Source organism: Hyla sarda, chromosome 1 (assembly GCF_029499605.1).
Source record: "Hyla sarda isolate aHylSar1 chromosome 1, aHylSar1.hap1, whole genome shotgun sequence".
Taxonomy (NCBI): Eukaryota; Metazoa; Chordata; class Amphibia; order Anura; family Hylidae; genus Hyla; species Hyla sarda.
In genome coordinates this window covers 294,290,295-294,312,551 of record NC_079189.1, presented here as the reverse complement: position 1 = coordinate 294,312,551, position 22,257 = coordinate 294,290,295, and the positions used below count along the sequence as shown (strand labels likewise).

The window sequence follows — 22,257 nt, the reverse complement described above, 5'->3', positions numbered from 1 at the left end:
CGCCCCGGTCAGACCCGCTGACCGGGAGCGCTGCACTGACACTGACGACGGGGATGCGATTCGCATAGCGGGACGCGCCCGCTCGCGGATCGCATTCCAATCCACTTACCTGTCCCGGTCCCCGGCTGTCATGTCCTGGCGCTCGCGCGGCTCCGCTCCCTAGGGCGCGCGCGTGCCAGCTCTCTAAGATTTAAAGGGCCAGTGCACCAATGATTGGTGCCTGGCCCAATCAGTGTCATTAGCTCCCACCTGCTCCACGCCTTTATAACCTCACTTCCCCTTCCCAGCATTGCCGGATCTTGTTGCCCTTGTGCCTAGTGAAAGCGTTTCCTGTGATTGCCTTACCAGTGTTTCCAGACCTTCTGCCGTTACCATTGACTACGAACCTTGCCACCTGCCCTGACCTTCTGCTACGTCTGACCTCGCCTCTGTCTAGTCCTCCTGTCCCACATCTTCTCAGCAGTCAGCGAGGTTGAGACGTTACCGGTGGATACAACCTGGTTGCTACCGCCGCTGCAAGACCGTCCCGCTTTGCGGCGGGCACTGGTGAATACCAGTAGCAGCTTAGACTCGGTCCACCGGTACGGTCCACGCCAATCCCTCGCTGACACAGAGGATCCACATCCAGCCTGCCGAATCCTAACACTAGGCAGTTGATTTTCTCACCTATCCACTTGCCCAGACTAAACCACCAATGGAAAACAATTGCTTATCATTTACGGAGGCAAAAAGCCTCCTTATGGGGGTTCTGAGCATCTATAGTAGATACACATCTTAAATATATTTGAATATCTCTTATTTCTGATACAATATCTTAATCAGAAAGGAATAAATCAAAAATGTAAAGAGGTCTCCACTTCATCCAATTGATTTTTATATTTCTTTCTAAATAAATATTAAATGATAAACTTGCAAAAATAAATAAATAAATGTGGTTTAGCTTTGAGCATTAGCAAGATCATCAATAAATGATCCCAATAACAGATTAGTAGGCGTTCACTTGACATGCAGTTCTATAATGCATAAGTGTTGTTACAAATCAGGCAAGTCCATAAACTGCCTGCAAATATAACAAATGATAGAATTTATAGATTATGAAACTGTTTATTTATGTTTTGAAATGTATCATTTCATTGTTTGTAAATATTCTTATCTATGCAGGAAGCAACACCTTTATTGTATTACATGAATCAATTCTAGTTCTAGTTTTGATTATTTTTTTCAGTCAGTGTAACAGGATCAATCATCTGAAGTGATAATACAGTGGTCCCTCAAGTTACAATATTAATTGGTTCTAGGACGACCATTGTATGTTGAGACCATTGTATGTTGAGACCATATCTCTATGGAAACCGGGTAATTGGTTCTGAAGCCCCAAAATGTCATCCAAAATAGGAAAAAGTGAAGATTAAAGATAAATAAGTAGATAACTAATACAGATAAAGCAAATCATTACACATAAAAGTAAGAAAGATCTGCTGGGAGCTGTAAATCACTGTCTATGTCAGTGTTTCCCAACCAGAGTGCCTCCAGCTGTTGCAAAACTACAACTCCCAGCCTGCACTGAACCAGTGTTTCCTAACCTGGGTGCCCCCAGCTGTTGCAAAACTACAACTCCCAGCATGCACTGATACAGTGTTTCCCAAGCAGGGTGCCTCCAGCTGTTGCAAAACAACAACTCCCAGCATGCACTGAACCAGTGTTTCCCAGCCAGGGTGCCTCCAGCTGTTGCAAAACTACAACTCCCAGCATGCTGAGAGTTGTAGTTTTGCAACAGCTGGAGGCACCCTCTTTGGGAAAAACTGGTCTATGTAGAGGACAGAAGCTTCTTCAGGGTCCTGTACAGAAAACGCAATGTCCTAAAAAAAAGTAAAATGGAGCCGCCCTCACCTGATGTCCAAAGGAGCAGCTAACTCTGACACAGGTAAAGAGTACAAAACATGTAGTACCTCCTTGTACTGTAGGAGGCGCTACCAGACACCAGTCAGTGCATGCACTTTAGGAATACACAGGTTTTACCTGTGAAATGTCCATTCTGATTGGTCGGTTCTTCCAGCCCTTGACACGTTTGGCAGATTCCATAGCATTGTATGTTGAGTCTGGTTTCAAGTTACGATGGTCCTGAAAAGACCATTGTATATTGAAACTATTGTATGTTGAGGCCATTGTAAGTTGAGGGATCCCTGTACTTAAACAATCTCCCAATATATACTTAGTATTTATATGGTATTAACAATTAAAAAAAAAAGTCTAGCATCTGTTCGAAATAGGAGATTTTTGCAATACAGACATAGTCAACATATAAGAAAGTGACACAAAAGAATCAGGAAATCCATGATGCCTTAATGGTCTGTGGACTATGTAATAGTCTCTTAGTGTCAGTCACACGTTCAGCTATATTGTTGTTGGCAATGAGGCTAGAGAAATATCAGTGTATAAGTAATAGGTTGTCTACAATAGCTGTTGAAGTGCTGTAACTAGGAGAGAGTGGGAGTTGTATTTCTTACTCTATAGCTCTGAGCTCATTACTGTGGTGCTGAAAGGACAGCTCCAAGTCCTAACTATCAGCCTGCAGCTCCTGCCATTCCTGTGCCTTACCCTCCATTTACTCCTAGGGGGAGAGAGAAGAATTCTGCTCATACATCACTGTAGCTGGTGCATTCTCTCCAGTCTGACTATCCACATGCAGTGAGGGAATCAGCGATCAGTTCTTGGTCAACCAGGCAGATGGCAATACCAAGTATCAGGACAAATGCACCACTGGACCTACAGTGACTGCTCCCATCAAGTTCTTCTACCTTTCTTGTACCTCTTGCTGGATAAATGTCTTTTCCATCTCTGCAGCCTGAAATTCAGCAGGACTTATCTATTAGAGCTTTGATGGATAACTACTCTGCCTTATTCTTTAATGACTCTTGTATGGGGCTTTTGCTGTACCCATGTGCCAACATCTCAGATGAAATAAGGGAGCCCCCAAAACCTCCCTTGCTGGTGGATGCCTGGCTTGTACCCCTCTTTTTTGCTATGCTTATGGTAGTGGGACTTGCTGGAAATTCTTTGGTTATTTATGTGATTTCCAAGCACAAACAGATGAGGACAGTAACTAACTTCTACATAGGTAAGTGGATTCTTTGGATGTCTTTGTAGTGTCTACTGGATATGTGTAGTCTACATGTCCTGTGCACAGTGGAATAATAGAAAGGTCTAAAGAATTGTCATATTGTAATAGTGGATGTCATTTTTATACAAGGGTAAGCATATGACTATACGGTGAGTGCTACATGTGTACTTCATTTCTATTTACCTGTTGGATCAGTAGGTAACTGAACTGACTAATATAAATTACAATATCACTACAGAAATGCAAATGTCAAAGTATGCGTGGAATGCAGATATCTGAATCTCAATGTTATTGGAGCCATAGGGACTTTAACTTGGCAAAAAGCTAAATTGCATTTGTATTACTAAATCTAAAGTGGTGTCTCTTAAAGCTACATACCTAGGCATAACCAAAATGAAGAAAAGTGTTAAAAAAATGTTATTACCTCAATTGCTTTATATACAGTTGGTGAAACAAATAACAATGAAAGTATAATCTAAAAAATCCAGATGTAGAATGTGAAATTGTAGCAATGAAATGTATATGTGTTAGGCTAAATTATCCATATTTGTGGGAGGGGCAACTCATTTACACCGCACTCACAGGTAGCAGTTGACGTCATCCTCAATTATGTCTGATGTGTCACTGGTGTGTTAGGCTTTCACACCTGTTGTGGGAGGGGCTACTGTCCCTACTTAAAGCACTCAGGTCGTCTCCTACACTGACGTCATCACGGCTTGCGTTCCTGTTGGCGGGAGCTCTGGTTCAGATTCAGCTACTCGGCAGCATTCAGGAGCAGGTGTAACAGATAGTATTCAGCAGCCAGCAAAGTCCACGAGAAGAACGGAGCTTGTGAACATGCTCTGGCAGGGGGGTGATGGCAGGGACGTCACATTAACTAGGGGCTTTGGCTGTCATGGTTACAGGCAGTGTGTGGGCTTTGGGTTAAAATCAAGCTGGGTTGATGGCAGGTATAGCTGTATTTCTTTGGCTTCAGCTGTCCGGGCATGCTGGGATCTGTAGCTTTGCAACAGCTGGAGGCACTCCAGTTGGGAAACACTGGCCTAGGTTCTTAATAAGCTAATAGGGAGCTCCTAAAGGCGGGGGGTCATCCGCTGGCGGAGGTTTGATTTTACTTATGGAATCATGAGAGGGCATAACTCTAAGTGTCGGTGCAGTTTTCAGCAGTTTCAAATTAGGTGCCAGTAATCTTTGCATCACTCGCTGCTTTGGATTCGGTTGTTAAGTTCTACTGCAGCCTGCTGTGCCCCTCAAATGTTGCAGTGTTGGACATGCTCTGTCTCTGAGAGTATGTCGTCCCCCTTTCAGTGCTTGGATAAGTTGTCATTTCATTTTACTGTGTATGCGTAAACAACTCAAATGTTACTACAAATACACCATTACCTTGCTATGCGTTCATCACCTTTCAATGTATACATTACTACACCAGCCATATATTACTTTACAATGCTGTCGGATACACTTGGCATACAGCACCATTCCTAGTACGTGTTATCGTGCTATTAAATGCATCACCATGCATTACATCAAAACACAAATAGAGAAACACAGCCGCACAGCCACCATTTGTATTTTGATCTACTTGCTCCTCAGCATCATTTTAAAAACTAACAGGTTGTCAGTATATATTTTGATCAAAAAGTACAAGCCCACTCGCCACGTCAAGGCCACCTAGTCAGAGTGGGTCCCTAACCTAAGACTGGCGTAGCGCCGGGCGGCAACCACTGCCTCTGAGACACCATGCCCACAGGGGGAAAAACCCAGTGGCCAGGCAGCTCCACTGCTGCCCAACCACTACCGGCACTATGCCAGTGTTAGGTTAGGGACCCACTCTGGGTAGGTGGCCTTGATGTGGTGAGTGGGCTTGTACTTTTTGATCAAAATGTATACTGTTTGTTTTTGAAATTATGCTGAGAAGCAAGTAGATCAAAATACAAATGGTGGATGTGAGGCTATGTTTCTCTATTTGTTTTGTACATGCTATTACATGCATTATCATGCTGTTACATGCATCACTATGCTATTACATGCGTCAATATGCTATGTGTGTCACTGTACATTACATGCGTCACTGTTATTACATGTATCACTATGCTATTACATGTGACACTGTGCATTACATGTGTCACTATGTTATTACATGTGTCACTGTGCATTACATGCGTCACTATGTTATTACATATGTCACTGTGCATTACATGCGTCGCTATGTTATTACATGTGTCACTGTGCATTACATGCGTCACTGTGTTATTACATGTGTCACTGTGCATTACATGCATCACTGTGTTATTACATGCATCACTGTGCATTATATGCGTCACTATGCTATTACTAGTGTTGAGCGGCATAGGCCATATTCGAATTCGCGAATATTCGCGAATATATGGACGAATATTCGTCATATATTCGCGAATATTCGCATATTCGTTATATTCTCGTTTTATTTTCGCGTACGCGAAAATACGCGCATGCGAAAATTAGCATGTGTGGAAATTCGCTTATGCGAAAATTAGCATATGCTAATTTTCGCATATGCGAATTGTCGCATATACTAATTTTCGCATATGCGAATTTTCGCACGCCAGTCTCACACAGTAGTATTACAGCCTTCTTTACACCACACAAGCTGGAAGCAGAGAGGGGTGATCACTGTGATGTGTACTGTGAAGAAAAAAAAAAAAAAAAAAAAAACGAATATTCGTAATTACGAATATATAGCGCTATATTCGCGAAATTCGCGAATTCGCGAATATGCGATATTCGCGAATAATATTCGAATTGCGAATATTCGCGAGCAACACTAGCTATTACATGTGTCACTGTGCATTATATGCATCACTATGCTATTACATGTGTCACTGTGTATTACATGCGTCATTATGCTATTACATTTGTCAACGTACATTACATGCATCACTATGTTATTAGTGATACATATAATGCACTGTGACACATGTAATAGCATAGTGACGCATGTAATGCACAGTGACACATGATGTACACAGAGACACATGTAATAGCATAGTGACGCATGTAACAGCAAATTGACACCCGTAACAGCAAATTGACACACGTAACAGCATATTGACACATGTAACAGCATAGTGTGTCAATATGCTGTCACATGCATCACTATCCTGTCACATGCGTCCCTATGCTATTACATGTGTCACTGTGCATTATATGCGTCACTGCTATAACATGCGTCACTGTGCATTATATGTGTCACTATGCTATTATATGCGTCACTGTGCTGTTACATGTGTCACTGTGCATTATATGCGTATCTATGCTATTACATGTGTCACTGTGCATTAAATGCGTCACTATGCATTTACATGTGTCACTGTGCATTATATGCATCACTATGATATTATATGTGTGACTGTGCATTATATGCATCACTATGTTATTACATGAGTCACTATGCTGTTACATGAGTCACTATGCTGTTACATGCGTCACTATGCTGTTACGTGTGTCACTATGCTGTTACTTGTGTCTATGCTGTTAGGTGCGTCACTGGGCTGTCACATGTGTCACTATGCTATTACATGTGTAACTGTGTACATCATGTGTCACTGTGCATTACATGTGCCACTATGCTATTACATGTGTCACTGTTCATTATATGCGTCACTGTTATTACATGCGTCACTGTGCATTACATGTGTCACTGTGCTATTACATGTGTCACTGGGTACATCATGTGTCACTATGCTATTACATGTGTCACTGTGCATTATATGTGTCACTGTTATTACATGCGTCATTGTGCATTACATGCGTCACTATGCCATTACATGTGTCACTGTGCATTATATACGTAACTATGCTATTACTTGGGTCACTGTACATTACATGTGTGACTATGCTATTACATGTGTTACTGTGCATTATATATGTCACTATGCTGTTACGTGCATCACTATGCTGTTATATGTGTCACTGTGCATTATATGCGTAACTATACTATTACATGTGTCACTGTGCATTATTTGCGTAACTATGCTATTACATGTGACACTGTGCATTATATGCATCACTATGGTATTACATGAGTCACTATGCTGTTACATGCAAAACTGCTTTTACGTGTGTCACTATGCTGTTACATGCGTCACTATGCTGTTACATGCGTCACTATGCTGTTACATGCGTCACTATGCTGTTACATGCATCACTATGCTGTTATATCTGTCAATATGCTGTTATGTGTGTCACTATGCTGTTATGTGTGTCACTATGCTGTTATGTGTGTCACTATGCTGTTATGTGTGTCACTATGCTGTTACGTGTGTCACTATGCTGTTACGTGTGTCACTATTCTGTTAGGTGTGTCACTATGCTGTTACATGTGTCAATATTCTGTTACATGCGTCACCATGCTGTCACATGCGTCACTATGCTATTACATGTGTCACTGTGTACATCATGGGTCACTGTGCATTATATGCGTCTCTATGCTATTACATGTGTAACTGTGCATTATATACATCACTATGCTATTACATGCGTCACTATGCTGTTATGTGTCACTATGCATTATATGCGTAACTATACTATTACATGTGTCACTGTGCATTATATGCGTAACTATACTATTACATGTGTCACTGTGCATTATATGTGTCACTATGCCATTACATGTGTCACTGTGCATTATATACGTAACTATGCTATTACTTGGGTCACTGTGCATTACATGTGTGACTATGCTATTACATGTGTTACTGTGCATTATATATATCACTATGCTGTTACGTGCATCACTATGCTGTTATATGTGTCACTGTGCATTATATGCGTAACTATACTATTACATGTGTCACTGTGCATTATTTGCGTAACTATGCTATTACATGTGACACTGTGCATTATATGCATCACTATGGTATTACATGAGTCACTATGCTGTTACATGCAAAACTGCTTTTACGTGTGTTACTATGCTGTTACATGCGTCACTATGCTGTTACAGGCGTCACTATGCTGTTACATGCGTCACTATGCTGTTACATGCGTCACTATGTTGTTACATGCATCACTATGCTGTTATATCTGTCAATATGCTGTTATGTGTGTCACTATGCTGTTATGTGTGTCACTATGCTGTTATGTGTGTCACTATGCTGTTACGTGTGTCACTATGCTGTTACGTGTGTCACTATGCTGTTACGTGTGTCACTATTCTGTTAGGTGTGTCACTATGCTGTTACATGTGTCAATATTCTGTTACATGCGTCACCATGCTGTCACATGCGTCACTATGCTATTACATGTGTCACTGTGTACATCATGGGTCACTGTGCATTATATGCGTCTCTATGCTATTACATGTGTAACTGTGCATTATATACATCACTATGCTATTACATGCGTCACTATGCTGTTATGTGTCACTATGCATTATATGCGTAACTATACTATTACATGTGTCACTGTGCATTATATGCGTAACTATACTATTACATGTGTCACTGTGCATTATATGTGTCACTATGCTATTACATGTGTCACTGTGCATTATATGCGTCACTATGGTATTACATGTGTCACTGTGCATTATATGCGTCACTATGGTATGACATGTGTTACTATGCTATTACATGTGTCACGGTGCTATTACATGTGTCCCGGTACTATATTATGCATCACTATTCTATCATAGGCGTCACCATGCTAACTCATGCGTCGCCATGTTATTCATGCGTTACCATGCCATTTCAAGGTTTCCCTGCCTTGACTTTGACTGGTATGTGGTAAGGCAGACGTAGTCTGCCTGAGTTTGTGGGAGGAGCGGGATGACTATAAGAACCCGCGGCAGCTACCACAATGACGCCGCGGGTTCTTCATTCGTCAGCTGACTGCGATCAGCTGACCGGAAGTTAGTAGGAGGACGGGAGCCGAGCGGGACTCGCAGCGCAGTGAGACAAGCGGTGGCAGCGTGTCCGGTAAGCACCTGGGGCGGATCGGGAGTCGTTTCTGGGACTACCTACTCCATAGGTAGGTGCCGCAAGTCCCGGAGATCTCTCGTTCAGCTCAAACCTTTTCTATTTATGGGGATTGCGACATACAGTATATTCAGCCACATAACGGCCACGCTACAAGCTCCCACTACGAACCAGGGAGAGTCGCGGGCAGCACTTAGATTTGGCAGGCAACATCCTGCGGTGCTGCTCCTGTGTGCAAGGATAGAACTGCTGTGGTTCTGCTCCTGTGTGCAGGAACGTGGCCACTGCGGTGCTGCTCATGTGTGCAGCAGTATAGCCGCTGTGGTGGTGCTCCCTGCATACAGGAATGTAGCTACTATAATACTGCCTCCTATATACAGGTATATGATCACTACAATTCTGCTCCTATATACAAGAATATAACTACTATAATACTGCTCCTATATACAAGAGTATAACTGCTATAATACTGCTCCTAGATATAAAAATATATCTACCATGATACTGCTCCTATATACAAGGATATAACTACTATAATACTGCTCCTATATACAAGAATATAACTACTATAATACTGCTCCTATATACAAGAGTATAACTGCTATAATACTGCTCCTAGATAAAAATATATCTACTATGATACTGCGCCTATATACAAGAATATAACTATTTTAATACTGCTCCTATATACAAGAATATAACTACTATAATACTTCTCCTATATACAAGAATATAACTACTATAATACTGCTCCTATATACGAGAATATAACTACTATAATACTGCTCCTATATACAAGGATATAACTACTATAATACTGCCTCCTATACACAAGAATATAATCACTATTAAACTGCGCATATTTACAAGTATACAACTACGATAATACTGCTTCTACATACAAACAGGACAGGTTGAGACAACACTACACCAAAAGCATACGTTCAAATAACCAGTAGTTAGCTCTTGCGTACTACCGATACTACGTTTTCTACGTATATACATTTTACTTACTGATACGTTATACGCACAGATTCGTACAGCGATTGTTTTGTTGAGAATTTATACGCATTATAGTATATAAGGAGTAGTGGCATTAGGTGCCTGTAAGAATTCATTTTGTTTGTTTGTAGGTATTTCAATTATCAGGTCTGTCGGCCGGGGTATACTCAGGTGTCGTTGTGTTAAGGTTTGTTTAAAAAAAAAAAAATGGGGTTGGGGGAACAGGTATATACACATAGTCATATACGTGTTTTATTAATCAGTTTCAGAGCAAGAACAAGTGGTCACGCCTTGAGTAGGATCAGACATAAATCATACCAGTCCGAGGATACAGTCTATATCGGGTACGTTTGAGGGCCAGAATGTCATAGCATGTCACTGAAAGATATTGCTTGGTTAAGCGTATTTTTGATTTCAGTTCCACATCGTGTCAGTTGAAGACGGTTGCATTACGGACATTTCCTGCTAGTATTTGAGAGGAAACAGTTTAGTGGGTAGGTACGTATAGAATTTGCAAAATTCCGCATATGCTCAAGTTTGCTAATTATTTAATTTCTTTATAGCTGGTACATCGTGGTACGGATAGTATCCTTTTCTAAGCTCAGCTGTAACTTGGTAGTGTGTTCTCAGTAAGGTATGTGCTTGACATGGTGGCAGTATTTTAGGTGATTAGTGTTTTACTATTACGGTAAATGATGGAATTTCATATTTTAGTTCCAGGATAGGACAGAACTCCAGTTGCCAGGTAAGAGAGATATTGTTTACGATAAGTAATCACCTCATGAACCTGACACGTCTTCAGGTTGTGATTACTTATTTTACCGTTGCACCTGAACCACGTTAAATAAGTCAAGTATTCAGTAAGTGGTACATCGTGATGTTGGGATATTAGGTAGTCATTGTGTTGCACAACTCACAGGCACGGTGGTCGATCAAGGCCTGTCACGCTTACAGGTCATGTATATCCGACACGTCTTCGGATGTCTGTTGCTTCAATTTGTTGTTTCCAGGTGCATAGGTAAGTAGCATAAGGTGAGTCAAGGGTGTTTTAAGGTGGTCAGTTAGTCGGTTAGTTAAGGTATTTGGATAAAGGTTTGGTTAGGCTTATATGGGTCTTGGTTTGGATTGTTTTCAAGAATGTCCCATGCCTCAGACATAGAGGATTCCGCCTCGGTTTTGGAAAATGTGGCAAGGACATCCGATCAAGCGAGTGTCCCTTCTCTGAGAACGTGGACGGTGCCTAAACTTATAGCGGAACTAGTTAAGAGGGGAATTCCCTTTCCTGCATCGGCCCGAAAGGCAGAATTATTTAGGCTACTTACAGCTGACTCGTCAGGTCTTGGCAATGAAGAAGTGTCAATGTCTACCATACAGACCTCGTTGACACAGCTACATGCCATGATTAATAACTTAACATCTAATATGACGGATATGCAGTCTAGGATGGAGGCCATGGAGAGTAGGAACTCTGCAGTGGTGGTACCTCCAGCTACATCACCTCCAGCTACATCACCCCCAGCTACGTCACTTCCACCTACGCGTATGCCAGGTATTTCTTCAGCCATTCCCAATATTGCACTGGCTCATTTTATTCCGGCTCACTTAAAAAAAGATATACTGGATGGCAAAGATATTAATTTAGCCTCATTGCTCATTGCTACCCATGATCTTAGTAAGAACAAAACGATAGCTTGTGGTGATGTATTGGTGGTACTTAAATCTAAGGACGTTCGATTGAATAGGAAACTGTCTCTATCTGAATTCGTAATGGCATTCAGCATTTACTGCGATATCATCTGCACGGCCAGACCTGATAGAAGGGAAGAATTGGATCTATATCTTTATAAGATTACAGAATTATACCATAAGTTTGGTGGACACTCATTTTATGAGTACCATAAGTCCTTTTCTGCCAAAGCGGCAGCGGCCTTAAGTCAATTTAACTATTCTATCAACTGGGCCATAGTAGACACAGAAATGTATTGCAATCACTTTGCGGGTCTAAAAGCTCCCGTTTGCGCCAATTGTCAGTTTGCTTCCCACACCACAGAATGGTGCATTTCGGTAAATGCTGAAGCTGCCGCTAGTACCCCCAGTACTTCTGGGGTCAGTCAAGCTACAGGTCCAAAAATTTCCGGTATGGTGGATAAATTAGGGAGATCCATACGCTACTTAGGTAAATCCCAAATATGTAATCATTTCAATTTTACATGCTGTAACTACAATCAATGCAGGTTATTACATATTTGCACCATTTGTTTCAGAGCTCATCCCAAAACAGCTTGTTCTCAAAAAACTGAGAAATCCTGACTAGCTGTAATTGACACAGATTTCTTGGGTCTTTTTCTGCAGGATCACCCAGACCAACATTTTGTCCAGTTTCTTCTTTCCGGATTCAAATCCGGTTTTCATGTTGGCTTGGTGACCCTGCCGGAGGTAACCTACGAATGCTGTAATTTGTTGTCAGCCTCAGCAGAAACAGTGTCATCCCTCTTGCGAGCGGAGGTAGAGAAGGGATTTGTTATTGGCCCGTTCTCTGACTCACCTTTTGATACATGGAGAGTGAGTCCTATTGGTTTAGTCACAGGAAAGTTTAATAATAAAAAACGTCTGGTGTACGACCTGTCTGCCCCGCATTCTTCCGCAGTTCCGAGCCTGAATTCATTAATTCCAGCAGATGAATTTGCCTTAAAATACTCCTCTGTGGACGAAGCCATAGCCATTATTCTCAGCTTGGGGCAAGGAGCTTGGTTATCTAAGGCAGACATTTCAGATGCCTTCAAGCTCCTTCCTATCATGCCTCAGCTGTGGAGGTGGCATGGCATTCGCTGGCAGAACTTGTATTATTTCGCCATAAAATTGACATTTGGGGCCAGCAGCAGCCCATGGCTGTTCAATCGTTTTGCCCAAGCATTACATTGGATCATAGAAAATAGGTTCGATTGTCATCATGTAATACACTACCTCGACAATTTTTTGTTGATTGAGCCAACTCACTCAGTGCCTAGAGATCTGGACCTGCTACTGGCAGTTTTCCAACAACTGAAGGTCCCAGTTTCTTTTACGAAAACGGAAGGCCAATCGAAAGTCATCACTTTCCTTGGAGTTGTGTTTGACTCACAAAAAATGGAGGCAAGACTTCCAGAGGTTAAATTGGAAAGAATCAGAGCAGCAATTCATAGGCTCAGGGATAATCCACACGTTCCCAAAGTAGAATTGCAATCCATATTAGGGATGTTGAATTTTGCGATGCGCATCATCCCACAAGGACGGACCTTCATTTCCCGCATGCTAAGTCTGTTACCAGCAGCACCTGAACAAAATAGCATGATTTTCTTAGATCAACAGGCAATGGCAGACTTAGCAATGTGGGAGTCCTTTCTAGATAACTGGAATGGAATATCATTTTTTATTCCAAAAGTATGTGATCAGTCACCCATGGTTTTCTCGGACGCAGCCTCTACACTATATGGGGTACGCATTGGTTTTCTAGTCCTTGGCCACCAGAAATCTTGCAGTTGGAAGGTTTCAGACAAAACTCTGCACTATTTGAATTGTACCCCATAGTGGCCGCGGCTCAGTTGTGGTGTCAAGCGTGGCAGAAATCTACAGTACTATTTGTTTCTGATAACATGGCTACCGTAGAAATTCTTTTGAAAGGTAGATCTAGATGCCCGATAATCATGTCACTAGAGAGACGCTTAGTGTGGATATCACTACGATATTCCTTTAATTTCACATGTGCCCATATCAGTGGAATTCAAAATATTGCTGCCGACGCATTATCTAGACAAAACTTTTCACGTTTTTCAGATCATCCCAGAGGCTGATATCACGGGAGCTCAGGTTCCCCCATACCATTCTCTGATCCTGAACTAAATGAACACTTCCATGCAGCACAACATCTGATCACTAACTCATTATCAATTAATACCCGGAGAATTTATGATGTAGCTTGGAATTCATAAAAAAAATTTCAAGCTAATCATCCTGAAGGGAAGAGGCATTCAATTCCTTTCATACTGGCATATATAGGGTTTTGCCACTCTACAATGCACCTTACTTACAATACCATAAAGAGTTATTTAGCATGCATTCAGCATAAATTATCCTTAATTCTGCCTAACAGTCATTCATTGTTTTCTTCTCATCTAATTAAGGCTGCATTGAAGGGTGTTCAGAAAGGTGAGGTCCCACGAAACACGGTAAGGCAACCTATTTCAGGGGAACATTTTAGGAAATTATCAGATGTTCTAGACACATCCCCATTTGGCTTCCACGATAGTCTGTCTTTGAAGGTAGCCATATATCTGGCATATTATGGTTTCTTACGACCAGGGGAATTTACAGCCAGGACCATTAACGGACCTTGCCTAAAGGTTAAACAATTGACGAAGGTAGCAGAGTATTATGAATTATCGTTGATTAATACGAAAACGTCTCGGCCAGGACAGATTGTGACCGTACGGTATTTTGCTACATCTCATAAGTGGTGTCCAGTTAAAGTGCTTGATACATTGACGAATGTAGGCTCAGGTCGTAGCCCTGAGGCACCTCTATTAATTTTCAAGCACGAAGCTTTAACCACATCACTGTTTATTAAATATCTTCGTATTCTCATTAGACCTTTAGGAGGTGATCCATCTGCCCTTTCAGGGCACTCTTTCAGAATTGGTGCCACTACGGCCGCTTCCCAGAATGGAGTCCCAGCACATGTTATCAAGAAAATGGGACGATGGAAATCTGGATGCTACATGAGATATATTCCGAACCCTCGCAAAGAGATGGCAAAGGCATTTCAATCCTTAGTTATGTAAAATGTTGTAATAAACAAATCTTTGTTTACATACAGGTTTTGCCCTCTTTTTTCAGGTATATCCTATACACGGCAGTTATGGCACAATTCAGACTACATAGTTAGGATAAGGGGTTTGGGAATTATGGTTTGCTATAGGGGAGGTAGGTACGCACAACGAGTCATGAGCTCTGACCACAAGTGGTAAGGCAGACGTAGTCTGCCTGAGTTTGTGGGAGGAGCGGGATGACTATAAGAACCCGCGGCAGCTACCACAATGACGCCGCGGGTTCTTCATTCCCGCCCGCCCGCCCTCCCCAAAACATTTACTCACTTATAGGGTATGCCCTCTTTTTTCAGGTATATCCTATACACGGCAGTTATGGCACAATTCAGACTGCATAGTTAGGATAAGGGGTTTGGGAATTATGGTTTGCTATAGGGGAGGTAGGTACGCACAACGAGTCATGAGCTCTGACCACAAACGTTATTATACCATTTATGAGTTGCCATGCTGTATGTACACCATATACCATTAATGTGTTACGTTATAATACATACATTATCATGCATGCATGGCTTGCATTCTTCGCCATGTTTTTTATACATCCTTCATATAGTGTCATGTTTTTGTACGGTCCATTTTCATACATTGCCATGCCCTTCATACGTTGCCATGCCCTTCATACGTTGCCATGCCTTTCATACATTGCCATGCTTTTTTCATACCTTGGTATGTTTTTCGTGTGTTGCCATGTCTTTTCATACCTTGCCACCGCCAGATATATGCGATACTGCATTGCTTATAGATTACTGTGTAATGAATATGTTGTAATGCCCTGCACACTTTACATAGTGTAAGTCACAATAGCGTGTATTCAGGCTTGGTTTGCAATGTCATGAGTTCCTTGCATGTGTTATTAAGATTGTATTATAGACATATGTTTTATAGGTATATATTTTGAGTATTTCCGTATCATGGATTTATGCATATATTTCCATAAGTGTAGTATAGGTGTTTGTGTTTCTATAGTGGGCATTCATGCACATGTTTTATTTCATGACTGGTGTATATTCAAGGCATCCTTCACTATAGCATTTCTCACCACATACATTTACTATAGTCAAAATACCATTATTAAATTACTACAGCTAGTTTCCAGGTAATTGTAGCTATAGCATATACATGTTGCCATATCACATACTGTATATGCTAGGTATGCAGCATATAAACATATATACTTAGTGCTAACATACATATATTATGCGTATGTCACTAACTCGCCATACAAATAGAGGTCGGGTACAGTCTTGTACTTTGCTTCTTGTTATACATATGCACAAAGAGTCTAGTGGGCGTACACTCAGTGCTGCATATCGATATTGTTGTTAGTAATTGTAATAGGTTAGCATTGTCAAGTTTCACATGTTTCGAGTGTGCTAAGTAATGGGCTGTCGCTTCCACTTTACGGTCACGCTTCCTCACGTATTCAGTGCTGGTTGTTTTCTTAGGCAGCTTTGATTCTAGTTCTATTGCATTATCATGTATATAGGTTTGCTATGTTTAGGGTCAGTTATGTTTCAGGTTGCCCTGATAGTGTCTCCGCCAATTTTCTCATGTACTAAGGTTGGGTTTAGGCACGCTTGTAGATCTGTCACACCATTCAGGCTGTCACTACATTCAGCACAATTATTTTGTTCATTCGTCTTGTTGTTTGCCTGTTACAATAGATTTGCTGTCATGTTTTCAGCTAGATATAGCAACTAGTGTTGAGCGGCATAGGCCATATTCGAATTCGCCATATTTCGCGAATATATGGACGAATAATCATCATATATTCGCTAAATTCTCATATTCGTAATATTCGCATTTATTTTCGCATACACGAAAATTTGCATATGCGGAAACTAGCATATGCAAAAATTTGAATATGTGAAAATTTGCATATGCAAACATTTACATATGTGAAAATTCAAATATTCGAAAATTTGCATATGCAAATTTTCGCATATGTGAAAATTTGCACGCCAGTCTCACACAGTAGTATTAGAGCCTTCTTTACACCACACAAGCTGGAAGCAGAGAGGGATGATCACTGTGATGTGTACTGTGAAAAAAAAAAAACGAATATTCGTAATTGCGAATATATAGTGCTATATTCGCGAATATCACATATTCACGAATAAAATTCGTATTGCGAATATTAGCGAGCAACACTAAATTAGCAACTAGGTCTATTATATTTTAAGGCTACAATATTTGTATCACTGTTTCTCATGTACACAGGCTGCTACGTTAGCCTAATTTTAACGGTTCTCATGTTCTTCAAGCCTAGACTAAGACTATCACAATAGCATTGTGTCTGTTCAGGTATCTTAGTCTAAGTTCACACTGTCACAGTTGTTTCACTATTATGCTGTGTGCTTAGGATGCATGTTACTGCGTTACTCATAATTCATCAAGTACACGCCACCAATTCACATGTAAACTGTGTAGGTACCTGTGTATGAGTGCAGGTATGTGGGCATTCATGGTACTTTTCAGGTTTGATACACTCAGGCCTTGCTCGTTTCCTAAGCTCTCTTTATAGCATCATTACTGTTTTCTCATATACAGGTCCACTGGCTTAGGTGTCCATGTTAGCACTACCAGGCATATGTTTTACACATAAGTTTAACATGTTTTTAGCAGTTGTTTTAGCATTTCTGTTGTGTTTATGTTTTCAGATCGATTATGTTTTGGCTGTTGCATATGGTGGTGGGTCCGGTACTCAGGCCATTTGTTTTTAGGCTGTCCTAATGGCTTTTGATCAGGTCTTGTCTTCACTTGACTAGATTGTCAGGGATGTCATTACTGTTACTTGTCTCATTTGTTCAGGTCTGTTTTGCCTGCAGGCACAATGTTTACACAAAGAATTATCACGTCCACAGACACAATGGTTTATCCAAAGACCTGTTATGTCTTCAGGCACGATGGTCACGCTATGTCCTTTCATGACTACAGGCATGATGGTTAACCCCTTAAGGACAAAGCCCATTTTCACCTTAAGGACAAGGCCCATTTTATTTTTGCATTTTCGTTTTTTCCTCCACGCCTTCTAAAATCCGTAACTCTTTCATATTTTCATCTACAGATCCATATAAGGTCTTGTTTTTTGCATGAACAATAGTACTTTGTAATGAAACCTCTGATTTTAGTATAAAATCTATGGCAAACCCAAAAAAAAATTTTTTTTTAATGAGGAAATGAAAACTACAATTTTGAACATTTTGGAGGGTTTAGTTTTCACACCGTACAATTTACGGTAAAAATGACATGTGTTCTTTATTCTGTAGGTCAATATGATTAAAATGATACCCATGGCTAGATACTTTTATATTTTTGTACCGCTTAAAAAAAAAACTAAACCTTTTTGTACAATATAAGTAATCTAAAATCGCCCTATTTTGACCACCTATAACTTTTTCATTTTTCCATGTATAGGGCAGTATGAGAGTTAATTTTTTGCACCATCATCTGAAATTTTTATTGATACCACATTTGTATATATAAAACTTTTATATCATTTTTTTATAAAATAAATGTTTGAATAAAATGTGACAAAAAAGCACCATTTTTGGAATTTTTTCATTTTTTACATTTACGCCTTTCACCGTATGGGAAAATTAACATTATATTTTGATAGTTCGGACATTTACGCATGCGGCGATACCAAATATGGTTATAAAAAAAAATTAAGCTTTTTGGGGGTAAAATGGGAAAAACTGACAATTTATTTTTATTGGGGGAGGGGATTTTTCACTTTTTTTTACTTTTTTTTATTTACACTTTTTATTTCCCCATAGGGGACTATCTATAGCAATCCTTTGATTGCAAATACTGTTCATTGCTATGCATAGGACATAGCACTGATCAGTATTATCGGCTATCTCGTGCTCTGGTCTGCTCGATCTCAGACCAGAGCAGGAGACGCTGGGAGATGGCCAGAGCCAGGTGAGGGGACCTTTGGCCCCCATTACAGATGATGGGATCACCACGGCAGCGCTGCGGGCGATCCGATCATCTATTTTATTATGCGCATTGCCGCAGATGCCGTGATCTGTACAGATCACAGCATCTGAGGGGTTAATGGCGGACATCCATGTGATCACGGATGTCGGCCATTACCGGCGGGTCCCCGGCTGCTAATAGCAGTCGGAACCTGCCGTGTATGACGCGAGCACCGCTCCGATGCTCGCGGTCATACACAGGACGTAAATGTACATCCTGGTGCGGGAAGTCCCGCCAAACCAGGACGTACATTTACGTTTGTGGTCATTAAGGCGTTAAGTAATGTCCCGTCATGACTACAGGCATGATGGTTATGCATTGTCCTGTCACGACTACAGGCATGATGGTTATGCCTTGTCCGATCACGACTACAGGCATAATGGTAAGTAATGCCCTGTCACAACTTTAGGCACAATGGTTTCGCAACGTCCTGTAGCAACTACAGGCACGATGGTTTTCACAATGTCCTCTCATGACTACAGGCATAATGGTAAGTAATGCCCTGTTATGACTACAGGCATGATGTAAGTAATGCCTTGTCACGACTACAGGCACGATGGTTACGCAATGTCCTGTCAGGACTGCAGACATGATGGTTAAGGTATGTCCTGTCACAGGCACCAAAGAAAGTAATGCCCTTTCACAACTACAGGAACAATGATTAAGATTTTCGCTTCCACAGGCTCGATGGTTACGCAAAAATATGTCATGTAGAGTTTGGTTAAGTATACAGGTAGTCAGGCTAGATTGCTTCAGAGTCTGATTCACAGAGCGCTCATTGAGTAGTGTGAGTATTCAGGCCCGTTGCTACAGGACAGGCAAACTAAGTAATTGCTTGGGGCCCCGAGCTGGTTGGGGGCCCCGAGCAGAGCCAGTGCTTGCCCGTCCTGTAGCGACAGGGCAATTCCACCCATCACCAGGGCCGGATTAACAATCATGCTCTTGGAGTTTGTGCTATGGGCCCCAGGCACCCAGTCAAACGAGGGCCCCCAAATGTCTGACATTTTTTTTTAAATAAACTCACTTGCAGCTTTGGAGTTCTTCTCACCTCACCACAATCACGCTCCCCCCACCCCCGCTGCACTTGGTATCTTCCCTCAGCCCCGGACTCTTCTCTCAGCCTTCAGCCGTCTGAGCAGGAGGAGGGGGAGGGGAGAGCACAGAGCTGCGAGGAGAGGAGACCGCAGAGGCTGTACAACATGGGGCCTGACTAAAGAAGGTGTCCCTGCATGTATATATGTGTATTAGCATATGTGTGTGGATATATGTGGATATATGTGTGTGAGTGTGTGTACATATGTGTATTTCTATGTACTTTGCTTGTGTGTGTGTGTGTGTTACTACTGTGGATGGCTACATGTAAAGTGCATGTGTGTATCTATATCAGTGTTTCCCAACCAGGATGCCTACAGAGGTTGCAAAACTACAACTCCCAGCATGCCCGGACAGCCAAAGGCTGTCTGGGCCTGCTGGGAGTTGTAGTTTTGCAACCTCTGTAGGCATCCTGGTTGGGAAACACTGATCTATTCTATCTGTGTGAGTATGGTGCATGTATAGTATGTAATGTGTACAGTGTGTTGTGTGTGTATGATGCATGTACAGTATGCAATGTGTACAGTGTGTGTGTGTATGTATGAAGTATGTAATGTGTACAGTGTGTGTATGATGCATGTACAGTATGTGTACAGTATGTGTGTGTGTATGAAGCATGCATGTAGTATGTAGTGTACAGTATCTGTGGGTATGATGCATGTACAGTATGTAATGTGTACAGTGTGTGTATGAAGCATGCATGTACAATATGTAATGTGTACAGTGTGTTGTGTGTATGAAGCATGCATGTACAGTAAGTAATGTGTGCAGTATGTGTGTGTGTATGAAGCATGCATGTACAGTATGTTATGTGTACAGTATGTGTGTGTGATGCATGTATAGTATGTTATGTGTACAGTATGTGTGTGTATGATGCATGTACAGTATGTAATGTGTACAGTGTGTGTATGAAGCATGCATGTACAGTATGTAATGTGTACAGTATGTGTGTGTGTGTGTGTGTGTGATGCATGTACAGTATGTCATGTGTACAGTATGTGTGTGTATGATGCATGTACAGTATGTAATGTGTACAGTATGTGTATGTATGAAGCATGCATGTAGTATGCAATGTGTACAGTATCTGTGTGTGTATGATGCATGTACAGTATGTAATGTGTACAGTATGTGTATGAAGCATGCATGTACAGTATGTAATGTGTACAGTATGTGTGTATGTATGAAGCATGCATGTACAGTATGTAATGTGTACAGTGTGTTGTGTGTGTATATAATGCATGCAGTGGCGGATCCAGGGGGGGGGGGAAAACAGGGCAATTGCCCCCCCCCCCAGATTAATTTCCCCATCACTATTAAGGACATCCCATGCCCCTGTTAACCTTCTGCGGCCCTCGCAGGGACGTCACTGACGTCCCGTGCGTGCGCCCATTGGAAAGCAACATGGAGGAGCGGAGCAGCGAAAAGGACATGCGCTGGCCAGCATGGTTAGTGACCAGCGGCACATCAGCTTCAGTGCTCCGACCACCACTCCTCCAGTCCCGGGACCTACTGCTATGGTGGCCGGACCAGAGGAGCGGTGGTCGGAGCACTGAAGTAGGGCAGTAAACAGGCATACAGCCTCCAGCCATACACTGTATGGCTGGAGGCTGTATGTCTGTGGGGGAACATACTACACCTAATGTTGGGGAACTATACTGCACCTAATGTGGAGTAAACTATACTGCACCTAATGTGGGGTAAACTATACTGCCAACCTAATGTGGAGTAAACTATACTGCACCTAATGTGGGGTAAACTATACTGCCAACCTAATGTGGAGAACTATACTGCCAACCTAATATGGAGAACTATACTGCACCTAATGTGGAGAACTATACTGCACCTAATGTGGGGGACTATACTGCACCTAATGTAGAGAACTATACTGCACCTAATGTGGAGAACTATACTGCACCTAATGTGGGGTAAACTATACTGCCAACCTAATGTGGAGAACTATACTGCACCTAATGTGGAGAACTATACTGCACCTAATGTGGGGAACTATACGGCACCTAATGTTGGGGAACTATACTGCACCTAATGTTGGGGAACTATACTGCACCTAATGTTGGGGAACTATACTGCACCTAATGTGGGGGACTATACTGCACCTAATGTGGGGGACTATACTGCACCTAATGTGGGGGACTATACTGCACCTAATGTGGGGGAACTATACTGCACCTAATGTGGGGGGAACTCCTGGGATGACGGAATCTGCAAATGGCACCCTCTA

General features: G+C 41.6%; 1 protein-coding gene across 2 annotated transcripts in view; it reads left to right on the top strand.

Annotated features, from left to right (window-relative positions):
- Nucleotides 1-2,556: 2,556 nt before the first annotated feature.
- KISS1R (KISS1 receptor) overlaps nt 2,557-22,257 on the top strand; it is a 211,615-nt gene continuing 191,914 nt past the window's right edge. For both annotated transcript variants that reach the window (XM_056517905.1, XM_056517899.1), the window contains exon 1: nt 2,557-3,118. In XM_056517905.1, coding sequence (XP_056373880.1) covers nt 2,824-3,118 — 295 coding nt within the window. In that variant the 5' untranslated portion in view covers nt 2,557-2,823. The remainder of the gene's footprint in view (nt 3,119-22,257) is intronic.